The sequence below is a fragment of the Camarhynchus parvulus genome, chromosome 4, assembly GCF_901933205.1.
Source record: "Camarhynchus parvulus chromosome 4, STF_HiC, whole genome shotgun sequence".
NCBI classification, from domain to species: domain Eukaryota; kingdom Metazoa; phylum Chordata; class Aves; order Passeriformes; family Thraupidae; genus Camarhynchus; species Camarhynchus parvulus.
The window spans coordinates 28,372,318-28,393,041 of NC_044574.1; the positions used below are offsets into that span (position 1 = coordinate 28,372,318).

General features: G+C 37.4%; 1 protein-coding gene across 7 annotated transcripts in view; it reads right to left on the reverse strand.

Moving 5' to 3' along the window:
- The window catches only part of DLC1 (DLC1 Rho GTPase activating protein), a 214,528-nt gene that overhangs the window by 81,438 nt on the left and 112,366 nt on the right, over nt 1-20,724 (reverse strand). The window contains exon 1 of one of the 7 annotated variants that reach the window (XM_030946886.1): nt 15,752-17,458. The exons of the other annotated variants lie outside the window; for them this stretch is intronic. Within the exon in view, the coding sequence (XP_030802746.1) occupies nt 15,752-15,866 (115 nt within the window). The 5' untranslated portion in view covers nt 15,867-17,458. Of the gene's footprint in view, nt 1-15,751; nt 17,459-20,724 lie in introns of those variants that run through there. 7 annotated transcript variants of the gene reach the window in all.

The following is a 20,724-nucleotide window of genomic DNA, read 5'->3' on the forward strand; positions in this document are numbered from 1 at the left end:
TAAAGGGACTTCAAAGAAGCAGGGTATTAAGCACTGCTACAAGGGCTCAGGTGTGAGTGAGAATAAAGTTTGAATCCTTTTACCACTATGCACATGAAAATGCCTCTGAATTAATTTGTGTAACCGACAGTAACTCAAGGACAGAGCAATAGATAAGCATTACAAGATTTCCTCTACCCTCATGTGAGAAGATGAGCTCTCTAGAGCCGTGGCTGTACTCATATCCTGCACACCTCCACTGGGAGCAGACTGAGCCAGGGGAATTTTTATGGGGCGATGTCACTACATATGCATGTTGCAGGGAAAGCATCAAGAAAGCAGGTCCAGCTGAACAGCATGGAATTTGCAAGGAACACTCTTCTGGAAAGGGTGGGCTTACATTAGCTTTAAAAGGTCAAAACCGCTGAATATGCAATTTTTTTCTCTTTGCCTTTCCTTGGACAATTGCATTTCAGAGTTGGAAGTGTTATTTCTGTGTACAGATGTGGAGTACTGGAATGGCAGCAGAACTACACATGGGGCTCCCAACATGAAGGAACTTTCTGTATTGATTCTGGACAAGAGAAAAGGAAGACTTGCTCATGTATTTTGGGTCTCTTCTAGTGTTACTGTCACTTTGCTATTGAGTGTTTGTGGTAACTCCATTAAAATTAACAATGCTCTCTTTGACAAGAAAACCAGTTCAGCCACATTATGGTGCATAGCATGCTTCAGATTGAGTCTGTGAGAAAAGGAAAATATTTTGGAGAAGGACTTCCCTGCAATATTCAACACAACATATTGGATCATATGATGTTCCCAACCTCGGTTAAGCTGTGAATTGTATTAAAAATCCCTTAACAGTGAAGAAAATTCAAATATGATTGAAACTGGTGTCTTGCTAATGAAAAGTCAAAGTTTACTTCCTGCTTACCCCAGTTCACCAGTTCCAAGTACTAATTATTCTGTACCCATAAAATAAGTACTTTTACGTAATGTATTGGGCTTTTTAGTAGAATGATTTCATCTTGTAAACAAATTAAACATCAGGGGAGGGAGGAAGTGTGATTTTTTTCTCATTATAAATTAGTTCTGGTATACTGATTTATTTGTGTTAGTCATAAGTACAAGAAGTGTTTTTAGGATGATGACACAAATTCCTCCGAGACTAGTATTTTGGACAGGTTGCAGATGTTTCATGAGAATTTTTTTGAAAAGTATTAGGCAAATGGTAAAGCAAGTCTCAGTCAGGCAGATAAGATTCAGTCTCAGTACAGGAATTTTATTTATTTTATTTCCATTTCCTCTTCATTTTTTTTTTAATGAGTTATCATTCTTCTGTTCTAGCTTTCTTCAAAAAGCTATGCTGGGGCACCTTTCTGCTAAAAGCACCATGTTTTTGCCACATTCCAGGAGCAGTTGGATATTTGATGGCAATTAAGAACCTGAAGTCAAGTCCAGTTTTATGGGCTTACCCCTAAGAGTGATGATGACCCTACTTGCTTTTTGCTTCAAGACCAAGTGACTGTTTTGGTCTTGCCTTTAATTTCATTATATGCCAGCTTTCACACAAATATGAAGAAACAGAGAACAAATCCATGTAGAGACTTTAGTTATGTTGCTAAATGTACAGGAGAAAGGGTTTCCACTCTCCAGCTCTCATGATGATTTAGAAAGATGCAAATAATTCAGACAAAAGATAAAAAGCCCACACTTGCTGGATATAAAGATGCAGTCTGCTTTTCAAGAACAACTACAAATTTATGAAAATTAACAACTATAAATTAATATAAATTATAACTATAAATTAATTTTGGTCCCATGGAACTATTCCTGGGTTTTATAAACTCCTCTTATACTTCTAAATAATATATTATTATATTTCTCATGCTTTCTAGTAGGCATTAATGGTAAAACAGGCAGGTGTGTAATCTAACCTTATCTACTTTGAGAATACAGGAAAATAACACTGGAAGGTCTGGTGTACTCCTGTGTGTAGCTAAACATCTGTTTAGCTGCTCCTCATGTCCTTTGAAATTAATGAGTTATGGCCAGTAAAATAAATAACAAAAAAAGGAAAAAATATAAGATGTACAGAACAGTATATTTTAGTCATATTTTAAATATAATAAAATTTTTGTAATAAACATAATTGCATGTATTTCTAGGACTAAGAAGCTGTACTATAGTCATCTGTGGTAGGGGTTTTTTGCTATGCCTTTTGTGGTACTGTACTTAAAATTTTAACTGAACTGTCTTCGAAACATAAGAAAAATCATAGTTTCTAATGTTTTTAATGAAATATTTTCTTTAAATACTCCAACTTATTAAAGATAAATTTTCCTCGTGGTCTAATTCTGATCTCTTTCTTGCAACACATTATACAGTATGTAAGCTTTCTGCCATTCAGAAAAAAGGTAAGGTTTGCTCATTGCTGTGAACCCTCTGTCCCAAAGCAAAATTTCATCTACAGCACTGTCACTCTATGGAGAGATTTATAAGTTAAGAGTGGGCCCAGCACCTGTTCTAGGCATTGCATGAACATATGGTGGTGTCTATCCTTGTCACAAACAATCTTCTACTTCATGTTGTGAACTGGCTCCTGGCAGAAAACTGAAATGGTGGGAATGAAATGGTTTGATGCACTAAAGACAAAGGAAGAACCAAATTATCTTAAAGTGGGCAGAGAAGAGTTAAATCCCTGTGAGGATTTCCCCAGGTGGTAAATACCGAAACCTCATGTTTGAAATTACATCTTGCTGTGGTAGCTCTGAAGAAATGGAACCAGATGTGCTCATCATTACCCATCAGGCCACCATGGCAAGCTAATTTTGCCAAATAGCCCAAATATACACAAAGCCGTAATGACCTTTAATTCCTAACAGCTTCAGTAGATCTTATTGAAAGCAGTGGTGGGCTCTGAGGGATCAGAAACTACTGGTTTCAGCTTTCAAACGGGCTATGTGAGGATGCTAACCCCAATGACATTACAATATAAGCTGTCTTATGAGCATAAGAAGTATTATAAATAGTACTAACTAAAATATGGAAGAAGAAGATGAACTCGTGAAAGGAGTAAGACAAGTTTCTTAGCAATCATTTTTGCTTTCTGCAGTCTGAGGAAAAAAATAAAGAAAGGAGATTACCATTATTTCTGTTCTTAAACACAAAGATCTGATGGATGATAGAACAATATAGGAATTCAGATAGTGGGATAGTGGGAAAGGAATTAGGTTTTATAGTCACCCATAAATGTTGCAATGGCAGTAAAGTATATGGGTACATGTTACAAGCATTTCTACTTAGGTTTGCTAAATCATTTCTACTTCTCATGGTAGTTGGAAAGATTGAGAAATGTGGACTATCTTTTTATTGGTCTTTGAAATCTCATCAAAATACCTATCTTCAATACACAGATATTCTGTTGGACTACATTCTTTCCTCAGTGAAATTATTGTTGCTTTCACATCAGCAAAATTCCTTACTCATCATAAGTAAAAAACTATTTAAATTTTCTGTAATGAGAAAGTATTCCAATTTGAGATAATCTAATTTTATTGCTTCACATACAATAACCTATTACAAGATACTTAAGAAATTTCCCAAGTTAAATTCATGAGGAATATCTACACTTATATCTAATATTTGATTAAAAAATTGAGATGTTACATCTCTAACCTAATATCTCATTTTCCACTTTCACTGAGTATCCATTGTTTTAACTGTTCCGCATATTCAGTTGAAGAAAAAATCTCCAGAGGATTATAACACAGATAGACACCAGCCAGGCTCAGTAAGGTTAGCATACCATGGAACATAACTGTACATATTCTTCACTGCACCACCACATTTCTAAGGGGTACAGAAGGAGGTTTCTTCTGGAATTATACAAAGTGAACATATGTAGTATCTTACTATGTCAGGTTGCAGGCCAAACCCTTAAAGCCTATAGATGACAACATATGCCCATAAGAAATGGAACAGATTTTATCAAGTACTTTCAAAGGACAGACCCAAGCTGACAAGTGGCTTCAAGTTATATTAGAAAGCTTCCATGGCTGGGATATGAGCCAAGGAATCTGGGTTTCTACAATACTTATGCTGATGCCAGTGATAAATATTTGTGCAGTAATTTTCTTTCCTGCTTGAAGTATCTGAGTGCTTGTTTGAGGGTCCTGACAGACTACAGATAATTTCATCTTCCAGTGAAAAAAAGACTCAAAATTAAATTATAGAGGTTACTAGAGCATGAAAATTCAGAAAATAGATATCTGAACTTAAAAATTAAAATGAACCATATAGAATTCTCAAATGTGCAAGTTACTGTGTGAGATTTTTTGGGATTTATAAGGTAGAAGGTTAGAGCTGCAGGTCACAGTATTTTTGGCCTCAGAAAAGGAACTGTGGCTATTCAATATGATCTGAGACACAAAAATGATGAACTGGCAGTCAATTAGTAAACAGCTCTCCAGGAACTCTGGACTGACCCCAACATTAGATTTAAAGCCAAGGAACAGTCTTATTAGAGAACTTTATTAGAACAATTTAGAGAAATTCTGAGATTATTTTTGCTTAAGCATTCTTCCTATCTCATTCACTTTATTGTAGAAATCCAGAAGATTAATCAACATAGCAAGAAACATATATATGTGTGTGTGTGTATGCATGCACTGTATGTAAAAATATAAAATTGAAAAATCATATGGAAACATGATCTTCCTTTTCTTTGTTGATGTAACTGTGAACAAAACCTCTCTAATTCTGGCTAAAAGATTGAATGTCAGGATTTTATCAATACTGTAATCCTCATTAGGTTCTCAGGCTTCTAAAATGTGTGGTGCACAGAGGAATATGGTCAGCACTTCTGTATTGGAAGCTGGAGTTGTGGATATGTTCATTCAGCAAATTCTTGCAGCAGAAAAACAAACAAATTCATCAACATAAATGTCTGATTGCAATCCTGTTTGTCTTGGTTCTGCACAACAAGACATTTTTAGGCAGCACCTTCTCGTGTTAGGAAAAAGACAAGAGATTTTCTTCTTCAGATCCATTACATGAAATTAATTCACTGTGCCATCAATTAAAAGCAGAAGGAAAAAAAAATCAGTGTTCTGCTTGACTTCAGCAACTGTCCTCAAAATTATCCAAGGTCTCTTAGCTTCTTGAAACCTACCAAACTTTCAGTTTAATCTGAACCACCTTATAGCAAGATCACTCAATTTTATATCTCCCCCAAATTATTAAGCAGTCTTAACAAACTAATTTGTGGTAAAGTAAAACCCCTATCAGTCATGTTGCTCAGTAAAGTTGTTTTCATCTGCATTGAGAAATGTTATGCTGTTTGTCTCTGTGTGGGGTTAAATAAAAAACAGGAATAATGGATTAACTACTTATCAGAGGTAACATCATGGCAGATGAATATCACGTACTTGAATGTTTAACTTACCATCTTCAAATTAATGTGTTTGGGATGAGGAGAAGTAGGCATGGTAAGAGCTAGTGTATCAAGGTAAGCACAACACACAAAGCAGCTGTGTACTTCACCAATAGAAAAATCAAGATGTCTTGACAAGTAGCAGATATAGAAAGAAAATAGAAGATCGAGGTCAGGCTTCTTTTGCACCAGCCTTCTGGGAACATTTCACAGTCATGTCTCTGCCCCTCAGCTCTGAATCCTGACTGCAAAGATGGACAAATGATATTTCAAAGCACGAGATGTCATATAAAAGTCCTGGGTGGAAGTGAACTGCTTACTTGCCCTTTTGAAATCATACTTTCTTTTATGTGTTTCACAGATAGTGACCTAGAAGACTATCAGATTAATGAGCAAAGTAAAAGCAAAAAAGATCATATTGTACATTCAGTGATGTATAAACTATACATGAGACAACAAATTTCTGTTTTCCTCAGTCTTATTGACCAGCATCAGCTTAAAGTCTTGATATTGTCTGCTGGCAGTGACTGGCAGTGACAGGCAGTTACCCACCAAGCTCTTCCTGCCCATGGCTCATCAGAGCAGGCCAGTTGTTCCTTCAGCTCACATGGTAGATACTTTGCTGCTGCAGGATGGCTGCCAAAACAGAACTTCATCATCAAGGAGCTCTTGCAGAAACTTTGAAAGAATGCTGTGAACTTTGAACTGAATACTGATAGAGACTAAGAGCCTTTTGGAGCATCAACAAAAAGATCATCTTAAGCTGAACAGCCTTGTATTGGTTCTGCCTTATCTCTCTCTGCCAAATGAAATTGTATTGGTACACAAGAGAGACCTCAAAATGTGAAAGAAGAAGAGAAAAACAGAATGCGGATTTCCTTTTTCCTTATGCCTTTCCAGCAATCAGTTTCTACTAGTTCAGGTCCCTCAGAAGAATGTGCCAAACTCTCATCCCTATTTGTGAGAAACTGCAAAACATAAACCACTCTAATTTCTAATACAGTATAATCCAAAAGCTACAGTAATTGGTGGGCTCCATTCTCTTTTCACTTAAGAGAACATGAGAAATTAAAGATGCATTTGAAGTCAAATCTCAAGAGACATGGGTGTGAATTAGGATGTGGTAAAAAAAAAAACAACTCACATCTTTGCACATCTGGTCACAACTTTATAATATATTGATTTGAAAATAGCTTCTCAGATCTTATTACCTACTTTTGCTATTGTATCTTTTTCTGCTGCCCAGCTAACTGACTGACTGGCTAGCTGTTATAAATTTCTTTTGTTAATTTTTTTTTTTTGTATGTTTAATTTACCACTTGGAAGTAGAATCTGCCTAAACATTTCTCTCCTATTATTTTTATTAGCTGCCTCTGTATAAGATTAACACAGATATGTGCACCCTCAGAGAAACACATCCATAACTCAAAAAATAAACTATACTGCTAATTGACCTTCTAAGAGTTTGGAAATACCGATATCACTGAGCAAACTCCATACAGGGAGATACTTCCTGCACTGGAATAATTTGGCCCATTTTTTGTTTTCCCACATTCCTGCAAGCTGGTAAACATGGCAGTGCAGGAGGAAGCTCAGTGGATTGATAAGTTCTCTGCTTGTGCTGGTCTGAGTGGCTGCTGCTTTTTTTTTGGGGGGTACATAATACATACTTCTGTGGATTCTGATGTTACCCTCTCCTACTGTGCACCGACAGTGATTGTTCAACAGATTTTAATCACTTCAAAACAGGATTTTCTTGATCTCAATTTCTTTCACAGTGCTGCAACATTTATTATTAAGGATATTGATCAGTCAGGCAATCAATGTGCTGTGATGTTTCTCTCTGTTTCAATCCCCTCAAAAAAATAAGTGCATGGCTACATAAAATGCAAATGCAAGTTTAGTCAGTTTTTGAAAATTCACTTCAACCTCTTAATAGGATGTACATTGAACAGAAAGCTGTTCTGCCAGAACTAGCTCTATTTTCAGTGATAAAAAGCTGAAGGAACTAGTCTTTGGAAATGGTTTAAATTCTTATAAAAGCAATTCTATAGTATGTAGAGGATAATAATTTGTATAATTAGCAAATATAAGGCATTTGTTTCCACAGAGATACCATACAGCTCCTTGGATATGTAGGGTTTTTTTCTGTTGGTTTTTTTTTTTTTACTCTGTTTGTTGCCAAAGAATTATTCAGTGAGTTCCTAATGTGTAGCCTACAATATAAGTAGGCTCCCTCCTGTGTCTGCTCCAATAGTGGCATTTCCTCAGAGTAATAAATATTCTCTATATGGCAATTAGGTTTAGGCATGATTGTAAATGCAAAGTTCACAAGGTTGCCATTAATATTATCTTACATCCTCATTTCCTGTTGTCTTCATAGCTTTACATGTTTACTTTTAAAATAGAACATAATTAGCAAATCATATAGCTCATTTTTACTGAAAATAGCAGCTTGGTAAAATGCTTCTTATCATCTGGGGCTGACCTTCCCACAGACTGCATATCCTGGAACAGAGTATTTTAATAAGAGAAATCAGTTCTTTTGGATCTGGGCCAAAAACTAATTTAATTTCCCTGGCTGCCCCCTTCCTTTCCAGCTCTTCTCCCCGTCTCCCCAGTAACACTCACATATGTGAGTTGGAGTTAAGAAGTTGCAGTTGGTAAACAAAACAAAGACAAAACTGCTAAGAAGTTAATGAAAACATCAGCAAGTCATAGCATCTGGATCTCATCATCCACCTCTGACGTAAGGAAGATGTCCAGATGTTAGCAGAACTGTACCAGTTGAAATATTTTGTGAGCAAGACTCCTTCCAAACAATCAGATACAAAGCAGTTCAGCACTTTAAGCAGTTTTTAGGAATGTTTCAAACGTATAGAGGTCTTTTAGATGTGCAAAAGGCCTGCTCAGTGCTGAAAGAACACACAGTCTGAGGAGCTGGGTCTGGGGATTGTGAGCCTCTGCTTTTGGTAAGTGCACATGAACGTTCAAAGAGCAGGAGAAGATGAGGCCTCCTGGTTGTCTGTCATTAGCACAGACTTCTAGCAGAGACACAATGCTGCTTATCTTCTGCTATCCAGTGTTTAAGACTAGAGTTTAACAATTTCCACAATGATGAATTACAAAACTGGGCCTGGAGAGAGCAGACCATAATTTTCATCTTTCTCACTCATTTTTAATCCCCATTTGACAACGTGTACCACATATAAGCCTGCATGCTGAAAAATATAAATGATGAGGCTGGTTTCCTAACAGGTGGTTGCCAGGTGTATTGTATCTTTCCTTCCACTCCTGTCAGAGCTGCCTGATGGAACAGTGACATTTTTCTCATTTGGGTGCTCATTCTCCATGTGCAGAGTTACACAATTGCTCAGTTCCTCTTGGACACGATTTGTGGACGGCTCTGGGTGTGCTCCCTCCGTCCTTGACCCATGCTAATAAAGAATCAGTTTGGAGTCCCCACAAAAACAGTGAAGTTATTTCTAAAAATTCCTAATCGCTGAAGTGTCTGGGGACTGGATTCTTCTGCACATCCCTAAAATCAGGACATGGGCTTGCTGGCTGATTGCTGCAGTCCGAGAACTGGCTACAATGACTGCAGAAAAAACCAGAAAAATGACAAAAAACCCCAGAACACTGAAAAAAGGGTGTATTTCCATAATCCTCTCCAGCTGTTGTAGTTTGAATGCATGAGGATTTTGTAGCAATCACTTTTACAATATGCTTAGTATACTGTGTTCTTCTTATTGTAAACTTGGACTAAACAGTGCCATTGTTGTTGCCTGATTACAGAAATGATGGTGGAGCTCCATGAGATTAGTGTTTAAAATTTCACTAATGGAGGAAAATGGGAAAGTCATATATAAAACTTTCCAATTGTCCCGTCTCCCAACAGTGAAATTTAGCTCAGTTGTATGAAAATATCTATTACAAATATACAAGGTGACAGAGTATGCACACATTATCTTCTCTTTGAGAGCTTCAACCTCTTTTGGCATTAGACTTCAAATTAGAAGCGTGAGAGGGTTGGAAAGAAGACATTCCAGTAGCTGAAAATAAACACCAGCTTCACACTACAGGCACCTACAACCTTTTTGGCACTTCTCTACATTTTCATAAGGAGAATAAGAAATTGAGAAACAATATGGGATAAGAACCCAATGATGCATTTAATTCCCAGTGCCATTTTGAGTGAGTATTTTGACTGAAGGTCTTAGCCTTAAATGAATTGCAGTCATTCCATGATAAAAACACCAATGCTAAAAAAGGCATACAATACTCCAGATATCTTATTGGAATTTAGTGTAGCAATAATTTCAAAAATTAGACAAGCATGTACTATTTATGAAATGTATTACTTCTGGTTGCATTTGATATCTGAATTTGAAAGATGTGAAGAATAATAAACTACAAGAATGAAACTGATGTTTCTCAAAAAACAAGCTTACAATGTAAGGTTTTGTAGTAATTATATTGATAGCAGCAAAGCTTATGAGCATTCTCAAAGGGAGGAAACGGTATATGGTAATGATATCTAACCATTCAACCAAAATAAATTATTCATATGTTTTGCACTGGATGTGCTACTCTTGCTTTATTATAGATACGGCTCCTTCAGTTATCAGACAATTTTTATTTACTGTTTTCCTATTTCTTTCCCATAAATTATGCTCTATTTACAAATATATATCAAATCAATAGCTGATTATGCGCTACATCATGGTAGATGGCTATGTTTAGTATTTATATAATAGCCTGAGTAAAGTACCAAACCTGTAGGAGATTTTCTCCAGATTGGGGATCAGTAATTTCCTAAAAATGCTGATAGAGACAAACAGTGATATATCTGAAGCTTTATTTCAAATGGTCTTGGGTTCTGCAACATATCCATTTTCTAAGACCTTATTTCACCTACACACACTGTAAATCTTTCTCCAATCTCAGAACAAAGCAAACACTTCAAGAAGTAATTTATCTTCTGCATGAGCATAAATTCTGAGGACAGTTGAAATGTAGTGCAAAATTCTTCACTTAACTTGGGCTTTAAAGAAATTTCAAAGGATAAAAATGCCTTTCTTTCCTTCCTTTACTTGCTATAGACAGCTACAGACATGCTTTGAAGTATAAGCAATATCTGAGAAATGTTTAAGAATTATTAGATATATAGACTCACAGACTTCACAATCTGTACATGAGTATGTTTTAAGGCATCAGAGGTAAGAGGAAAGCATAAGAGAAAACAGCAATTATAAATCCACTGGAAATACAGGGATGTTGATAATGGAGAACAAATTAGGCATCAACAAGAACAGAGAGCATGCAGCAGATACATACAATGTTCCTTGACAAGTCCTGCAAATTGATAATGGCCAGAAGAAAGAAAAAATTAAATAATCGTGTAATTTTAGCTAATCATCATAAATTAAAGAATAAAAGGTCTACCCAAAGGGCCTTGCAGAAAACTTTTCATTAGGAGACTCAGAAATAACCCAGCCTGTACTAAAACCATGAAAACTAGATGGAAGTTGACTGATAGTCTTCTAAAAGTAATCTAAATGGAAATGAATTGTTTGATGGGATTACCTTTACACCAACCCCAGAATTCCCTCTTTGGCTATATCTTTAGCAATAGCTTACAAGGACATACAGAATCTTTCTGGATGATTCAAGTACTAGCAAAGTAGGCATAATGAGAATTGATCTGTAACAGACCTTGGAAATTGAGTAATTTTGATTTCTTTGGCAATGAACAAAAAACAAAACCAAGAAAAACAATGGTGGCAAAAGCCCACTTAAGTAGGCTAGAAGGTACAAATTAAATACATTCCTGTGGTAAATACAATATTGAGAAATTTTAGTGAACTTTAAATTAGAAAAAAAGACAATTTAATATGAGAAATGGTAAGGGTAAAAAACTAATATAATTTCAACTAGAATAGTGGAAAGTTTGTTTTTAAAATACCAAATAATATTTTTTTTACCTCAGGCTTTCAATGGCTAAGCTACTGCAGCAAAGCTATCAGTAATTCACCAACCTCAGACTACATGTACATTCTTTTTTTTGTCTATAATACCAGAATTTCAGAAGACAATGTAACTTTTGCACCATAAAGAAAGCTCCTTAATTTGAAAGAGAGACACATTAGTAATCAGTTGTACTCAATGTCTGATCATGCATTCCAGAAAATGCTGGTGGAAATGTAAAAGCCAGGATCTTTAGTGATGTTGTATGGTGCACATAATGGCTCTTAGTACAATGCAGATAAATCCTACATTGGGTGATGTAAATTCAGAGAACAGTGAAGGCACTAGGAGAAATCTGTCTGAAATGTTTTGAGGGTGTGTGCATCTGAGAGCTGAGAATGATGCTTCCTGTTTCTGTGAAAGCTCATTCTGTGCTGCTGCTTTTGTGCATGATATCCTGGTCTCTTTGGGAGGTCTGTCCACTGAAGAGGCCAGAATGTTCTTTCCTTCCCAGCTGAGGATGTGGTCTGACATTAGTAAAGGGAATTAACTGGGAACTCCAAATCTATTTCTTGTGAATGTAGTAACAGGAAAAGTTACCATTTTTATATTGCCTATTTAGAGGCTCTGTCAACTTAAGTCTTTTTTCTCCTTACTCCTTATTTTTTACTGTTCACTCTATTATTTGTTACCCCAAATTTTTTCTCACCTCCAATGGGCATTTTAGATGCCCCATAAATTGAAGATATTTAATGACTTACCTAGTGAATAATTTTCCACAATTTAAGATCACCAGATACGACTACATACATGTGTCTAGATGTTCTTTTTCTCCATACATCAAGAAGGAGGAAAAAAGACAGAGTGGAAAACCATGATCTGTGCTGCTATGATGTGACTGTGATGAGCTGCAGCTCACTGCTCCTCAGAATAAGTATTTTATAAATATATACCATATTTATATGCTATATCAAATTTATACAACAGTAACAATGTACGATAATATGGTATAATAATATAGCATATTTATGTGAGTGTGCTCCACCCCAGCAGGCTGAATCACAGGCTGCTCTGCCATGTGATGAGACAGCACAGGCAATAACTGAGGCCTGACGCTGGGGTTTGAAAGCAGCATCAGGATGCTGCTCTACAGTGCCCAGTATGGGAGAGCACACAGAGGTGACCCGAGAGGGCAGTCTGCATTCATTTGCGTTCCTTTACTGCACCCACTCAAAATCAAAGTGTTTTTAGCTACAGTCAATTAATTCCATGCAATTTTAACAGCATCTCAAACATTTCGGATACCTTTTGTACAGGACTATTGCTGATTTTCTTTTGTGTCAGTAAGACTATATGATCATAGAATCCTAGAATGATAGAGTGGTTTAGGTTGGAAGGGATCTCAAAGGTCATCTAGTTCCAGCCCCCTGCCATGGGCAGGGACACTTTCCACTAGACTAGGGTGCTGAAAGCCACATCCAGCCCTGTCTCAAACACCTCCAGAGACAAGGAGCAACCTGTGCCAGTGCCTCACTACCCTTATAGTACAGAATTTCTTCCTCTAATATCTACTGTAAACCTATTGTCTTTCAGTTTAAGTCCATTACCCCTTGTCCTTTCCCTACATGCCCTTGTGAAAAGTTCCTGTCCAGTTTTCTTGTAAGTCCCTTTTAAATACCGGAAGGCTGCTACAAGGTCTTCCCAAAGTCTTCTCTTCTCCAGCCATTCTTATCTAATGGAAAAAACGTTTTCTATGATATATTTTCTACTTAGGAAGTAGATAGTACTCCCTGCTGGATGATTATATCAAATTACATTTCATGAAGTGCTATTTCTGTGTGCAGGCTAGAAGGATTTTTTAAAGGTAAAACATTTACTTTGTCTTGAATATGCCATGAAGAATGCATATTTCAGATTTTCTTCTTTCTTTTGCGAAGAATGTGGTTTTTTTAAAGGCGTGTCCTGATAACACAAATTGCTGATCTAAGACGATTTCTTCTTTCAGTGTCATGACCCTCCTTGACCATTTTCAGGCAGTCAGCAGTTTAAACTGCTGATATCCCAGAGAACAAACAAAACAGCAACACAACTTGCTGTTTTGTTTCTCTCCCTGAATCTCTGTGAATCATGAAGTATTTTCTGGAATACACCCTGATATCTACTCTAACTACATACTTATTAGGAGTTTAGCCTGATTTTTAGGTTTTCTGACTGACAGCAGCCCAAATATACTAGTGGACTGACAAGTCTATATCACCAGCACAGCCTGGAAAATGAAACTGTCACAGTTTTTAAGGGTCCTCTAACATCTAAGCCTTGTATTGATAAAAACTGTGATGGCTCATAACCAGCTGCCAAGTAGAATAAAAACATGCCGACCCTTATCAGTGCAGCTAAAGGGGCTAAAGGGTTCACGTTCACTCCCCATTTCTAGGAATGTGACAGAGTCTCCAGAAATATAATTAGCAGTTGTTTAGCCTCCAAATATTTGATAATCATATGCAAGGTTAAATATATACATTTATCGAGTTCTCTTTGTATCCTGATAAAATCTGCATACTTTCATATGTAGGTCACATTCTGAAGGTATAAATTACATATCATTAAATGTTTTCCTATGTCAGCTGATGAGAGGGAAACAATTTTATAGAAGACAGTTGGTAGCAGTTGTTGTATGTGGACACAGGCCAGAGGTACTTGGAGTCTGTTGATGCAAATACCATTCTGAGCGTAATGATAAATTAAAAAGCTTACTTCAAAGCATTCACATAAACATCTCCAGCAGGTAGAATGGCAAAGAATCTCAGGGTAAACAAGTGTCCAGCTGACCAGGCAACATGCAGATCAAACAAAGGCTGACTTGGCCCCACTGTCTTCCCTTTTATAGATTTGTGTAATATGCATGCCTTTTCTCTCAGAATTTCTTTCCTCTCAGCGCTTCTTCCAGTGAAGTGTCAGCATTGCCCTGAACATCAGGACCTGTGTTGTGACTGCTGCAACGTGTCTTGCAGGGGTTAAGGCTACTAAAGAATCCCAGTTTTATAACACAATTTTGAGAGATGGACTGTCTGCCCAGTTCTGTTTGCTGTGAAGAGAGGTTAATGTCTAGTGCTTTTATGACACTGCCATATTTATGACCACCTACAGAGCACTAAAGCAAATATGATGCCCCCATCTCCCGTGACCATGAGTTTTTACTGTAAAACTGTGTAAAGTTGAATTCCTCTGCCTAAGAAACTCATTTTCCTTTGCCATCTATGGGAATAGGCACAGAATTAATCCAGTCACTTATACACGTGGGCAAAGCAAGGTTTTTATGAGTAGGTCTAATTCAGAGCAGATTTTGCCCACATGTTTCTTTATAGGCAATGGCCACTCACTGCCTGATTACCCAAAGTAATCAGTTTTGGAATCACTACTCAACCAAATGTCTGTTATGCACTTAGCTACTCTTATTTCTGCAAAACGTAAACTCAAGAGAGTGATGTAAAAGTTCAGTTTACATTAGTAAGCCATAAAGTCTGCCTCTTGGTCATCTCATCCGATCTTATCATTATTCACATTTCTCCTCCCTCCTTCCTTCCCCCTGGAATAAACCACCCCCACTGTAAGTATACAAACAAACCAAAACAATCCCTCTGGCAGTCACACCCATTGTGCATTTCTGCTGCCTTTTTTGAAACCTCTAACTGCTGCAAAATAAAAGTAATAACCCCAGCAGTGTGAATGAGAAGCATTCATCTAACAGACAGTAATAGAAGAGAAAAATAAAGTGAGTTAAATTATCATCTTCTCCACCCCTCTATTATGTTCTGCCCCCAGTTTTTGAATATTTGTAAGTCAAAATAAAAATGTGGACTGAAACTCTATAGATGGCTGGTAATTTATATCTCAGAAGCCTAGCTCTGGCATACCTGATACTCACTTGGAGCTCACAGCACTGAAATCCTTGCCAGAGGAAATACCAGTAATTGCTCAGTGCACAGCCCAGATATTCCAACTGACACACTCCTTGGCTGCAAAACGCTCCGTAACGCAACTCACTGAAGCACATCACAGCAGTGAAGCACAAGGTCTGACCTAACAGCAAAATAAAATGCTTCAGCACACTTTAGTCTGAGGAATTTGTGCCATAATACTGAACCAAAATTCACTGCTGTTCTTCTTTTAACCAAAGTTTGTCTCATCTAGTTAGAGAAGCACACACAGTTCCACCCTAGGCACAGCACAGATGTAATATGACACACAAACAAAGGCTGGAGAAATACTCAGAGGCTACATCTACACATATGCAAATGATACCACTAATTACTGTCATAGATTTTGATCCCTTATGAGTTTTAAAATATATTTATGTAATGTCCTTCTCACCTGCCAGTCGCCTGTCTCTCGTGTTTTTCCAGATAACATCCAAGGCTCTAGCAGTGGAGTCCCTGATATGATCACTAAATGATCTCCTCAGAGGGGCTTTCACCGGGTGATGCATAATGCAGATCGATCACACATCCAGGTCAAACGGCTGTAGCTTAGCCCCAGGAAAAAGGGCATTCTCTGCCCGGGGATCTGTTTGGATTCCTCTTTGCCAGGCAGGCAGGTTGTTACTTTATATAATTTGTCATCAGCCTTGTGGAGCTTTCCCTTGAAGAGTCAGGCATTGCAGTTCTCACTGCGGATGCGGGAAAGCTCAGACTGCAGCCAGCCTACTGGAAAGCTGCCAAAATCTTACATCTGGAACAGTTTACAAATGAGCTAACGATACAGTCATTTAGATTTGGGGCTTTATTTGTGGATATCTATAGGATTCTAGCTTCCTGTTTAATCAAATAACTTACCAGGCACATACTTGCATGCTCATTTATTAGGATAATATTTCCCTGCTTAGCTGATATTTCAGGTAATCTTTCATGTTTGGACATGAAAAAGGTAAGAAATGGAAAAGAGATAAAGTAATTTTAAATATCTAGAGATCAGGTATTTTATTTTGTTACCATATTTTTTTTGCATTTTACCCTAGTTAAGGCAGACAATAGGGTCTGATTCTGAGTTCCCTATATTTAGTACTTCATGACAGTACACTAATGAAAGGAAATAAAAAAATGAGAGGAGGAGGGGAGATAATAAAAAAGGAGAGGGAACTAAGCCCCCACACTTTGCTGAGTGGAAAGATAAGTTCCCATATGAAAAATATTTACCAATGTAACTGAGATTAATAGTCACAGTAAATGAAGCCATTTGACCTTGCTTATTTTGACCTTTTTAATTGATTACTGTGTCCTGTGGCTTCCCTGAGGGAGAAAGGGAGGAATAAAGGAGTGCCTGAGACTCTCTTTCCCTTTTTAATACTATGTGGTAATGTGTGAAGAGATGAGAGATACCAGTTTAAAAACCTAATCCCCTCTGTTATATGGGAAAGAAAACCTGTCAAATAAAGTTGTCTACACGTTCATTCTACAGGTAGTCCTTAATTTTTTTTTACAGCAACTACAGCAATTAATATTAGATGCCATTATTTTCTTTAGAAGTATTATCATTAGAATTGATTGATTAACTTGAAAGGTTGGCATAGAGAGACCAAATTACAGAACTGAGAGTTTTAACCCTTAACAAAGGGATTTTCATTCCCTTTGAATTTCTTCCTAAAACAAAACAGTTTTTCTTTTCATAACATTAGATAATTTATTTCACACTTTCTTATTTGTTATAATTTTTTTCTGGTGTCTTCTCAGTTCCCTTCATTTTCACTAGTCATCATTTCCTTTAAGAGAAATCATTATCTCATTCTGACAATTAAATGAAATTTATGGGATTTGCAATAGTGTAACTGAGGGAATAACTGGCTCATCATCTATTTAATGCAGATCATAATTTCTTCCCATCTAGGCCTTAGTCTTTTATCTTTATAGAGCATCTGCAAACACTAATGTCCTGTGTGTGTCTTTGAACAAAACAGCAGTGAGTGATCTCTATAGTTTGCAGTTGCTTTCCTCATTATCCCCCTCCTTCTTTCTGAGGCCGGATGGAGAAAGAAGCAGCCAAGTCTCCAGAGAAATTCAATATGATAACACACTCTTGCATGGTTGTGGGGTTTTTTTGTTGGTTTTTTTTTTTTTTTTTTTTGTGTTTTGGTTTTTTTCTTAATTATTATTCTTACAAAAATTCCTGGTAGAGCAAGTGCAATGCTTGCACAGGCAAATCCTGACATAGGCTTACATAGGCAAATGGTGACACGATGACCAGAGCACAAAGTATCTGTTTTGAAACATGTACAGTCTGTTCAGATGAGATCTGCTGTTGTTGCTATTAGTGAACAGCTCAGAAGAGCATTATTCATTTTTAAATGAAGATGTAGTAAGCGATAACTTAATCAGGAGCTGAATTTCTCTATTTTAGAAGGCAACAAGGATGAAGACAGCCTCAACATGGTTTTAACTACCCCTGGCCAGGTCTACATTACCAGCAACATAGCCCAGAAAAAAAGAGATTTATACAGCAAAATAAATGGTACCAAAGTTTTGACACATCTCAAGGTAGAATTGCTTTGAACTATGTCTACCTGCATCTTGTGACCTGAATGAATCCTCGGGGTTTCATGACTAGGTTGGAGATCACTGGCACACTACCAGGGTGCATCTCTGGCTTAGTTTCATTTGAAACATCCAATTCACATGCTCCAAGACTGCTTGGAGATATGAACCAAAGACTGATGCTGGGGGAACCTTTTCAAAATCATGTGCCTAGTCCAGGCTACAAGGTCAATAAAAACATGCAGACCATTATTCATTTTCGAAGCTAAAACAACTTTAAAGAATTTAAAAATAAAATCAGCAACATGCATACATTTCTAATTAGGGTTTGATTCTTTGAGAGTTACTGCAAGTTATATAACACACGTTGACATAAATATATTTAAAATATTTAAAGTTATTATATAAAGTTATTATATTATATAAAGTTAAAATATTAAAGTTGTTACAACCTGTTCAACAAAATGGTCTGGAAAATGGCAAAAGGCAAAGGAGGAATAAACTGCAATGAAGCAGAGAAATACTGCTAAAAACATTTGTTTGTGTGATGCTTCAACATAAATAAATAGGTAATTAAGTAAGATTGTGTAAGGAATTAAATGTCAGGAAATTTTTAATGGGTCATGTGCAGGTAAATAATTAGATATAGATAGCCTAGAAATATGGATAGAAAATTAAGCACATTAATTTTAGAAAAGAGTAGACAGAGATATAAGTGGAGAATACAGTTAAAAGCAAATATATATGATCAGCAAAGGAAATCTGAGATTCATGATATCCAATACAGTCACAAAATGAGGTAAGAATTTGTCATGCAATATGAAAGCACATGACTTTTAAGGATTTTTAAAATCATGTTAAAAGATGATATCGGGGCAGAGCTGTGCTGCAATCTCCATTCTTGCATCATTTAAAAAACACCCCTTGAAGAACAATACACTCAGTTTTGCTCTGCACCTCTCAATACTCACGTGATACTGAAAAAGCATCTATGAGCGCAGTGTACAGGCAGCTGATGGCAGCAGGACCAGGGGGACAGTGACAAGGAGTTCTGTGCTGGAAAACACCTATATGTTCAGGGGAGAGCTGCTGAGCTGCCACCACCACTGTGCCATTATTCAATACTCTTGTTGAGATCCGTACTCTGAATCTCAGGTAAGCTCCTCCCACATTCCCAGTTGCCACTGCCCAAACAATGTCTGCTTGTGTGGAGATGTTTTCCATTTCAGCTCAGGCTTGTTCCTGCTCCCCTTGAAGGTGCAGCTATTTTCACAGAGACTACCTGAATCACAGGCCTGCAGTTACTTGCAGATTGTTTGTGTGGAAAAACTTCCTCCATTTCTCAGGTGAACTCATGCTTACAGTGTGAACTGGGAGAGCTGGCCACTGGTACCAAGTATACACAGTACAGACCTCACCAGGTGAATCTTTGATGTCGATCAACATGAGTGTACTAGATTAATTTGTTCTTAAACCAAACAGCTAAACTGGAGCACTGTGAATGACATTAAGGGCAAAAGGTTTAAATGTTGAGATTTACGGGTTGGCAAGGAATGTATTTTTAAAGAAAATGGAAAATGTTTTGCTGCTCTATTTGACAATGTACTTGAAAATCTCCTGAAAACAAATACCCTTTCTGTAACTGGGAAAATGCACCCTTCCATGTCTTACATCTACAATTCAGTTAGCTGGATACAGATGTTACAGCAAAATGCATGCAAAAATAAGCAAAGTCCTAAACAACCAACCAGTGTCCAGATAAAATTTATAATGCAGCTCTATCTTTTGGCCTCACTGTGTCTGGAAACTTAAGAATGACCACAATCAGACACAGGTTCTTGTATTTGAATAATTTTGCTGTTGACCACAGTCATAGTGCAGTCAATACTCCAGCTATCTTCCAGAATATTTTCATTTTATTCAGTGTTTTCTGTTTAATGGCTGTGATACAAAAAACCCCAAAAGTGTAAATTCTTAAAAAAGGGATGGGTCAACAAAGATGTGTGCTGAATCAAAAACAATATGAGGGGAATCTGAAGGAGAGGGCTCTTGCTGACACGAGGGGATTGCAGCAGCTGGTGTTAGGGGGATAGTACACCCTCAGGAGACAGATAGCTGCCCACTTCATGCATGAGGAGCCGCATGCATGCCCAGGAAGAGTCTTTGTGTAATTCCAGAAGCAAATATTTAGAGGGACCAGACCCTAGCTTCCCTGCCCTGCCAGCCCTCCCACCAGCTCAGACCAGCTCCACCCCTGACTCTCCCAGGGCAATGTCTTTCCTGTCCCCCAGGCCTGGCCTGCCTTGCGACTGCAGCCACTGACTTCTCCCACTTCTTGTTTTGGAAATATTTTTAGAAACCTCTTGTTAGCATAAGCAAAGCTGTGCCTCTCCAATCTTCCTTTCAAGGCTGAATCTACTTGTAAAGCGCTGCTTGTCATTCTTGAACACATAATTCTCAAACCAGGAGAGGGCAGGAGGCAAATTCCCTATAACTTTAACCTTGCTCAGCACTTCCAGCTGAAGGACATACACTTGCCAAACCTATCTGTTCTTCGTCCTTTAGTGGTTCCGTCCATACTCTGGTCTGCAAACATAGCACCAAAGACCAGACAAAATGCATTGGGTACTAGGATGGACAGGAATGGTGATATTGTTTTCAGTTCTGGCAACTGAGTCCGGCTCAGGAAATAAACTAACAATTGCACAAGCCTCATGCTCTTCAAGCTTGCTCTAAAATACAACGACTTCTCCGCTGACTCTTCATCAATGCGCAAATTCTTGTGTATATCTCTGTCTCTTCTGTGTGATTCTGGCCCCT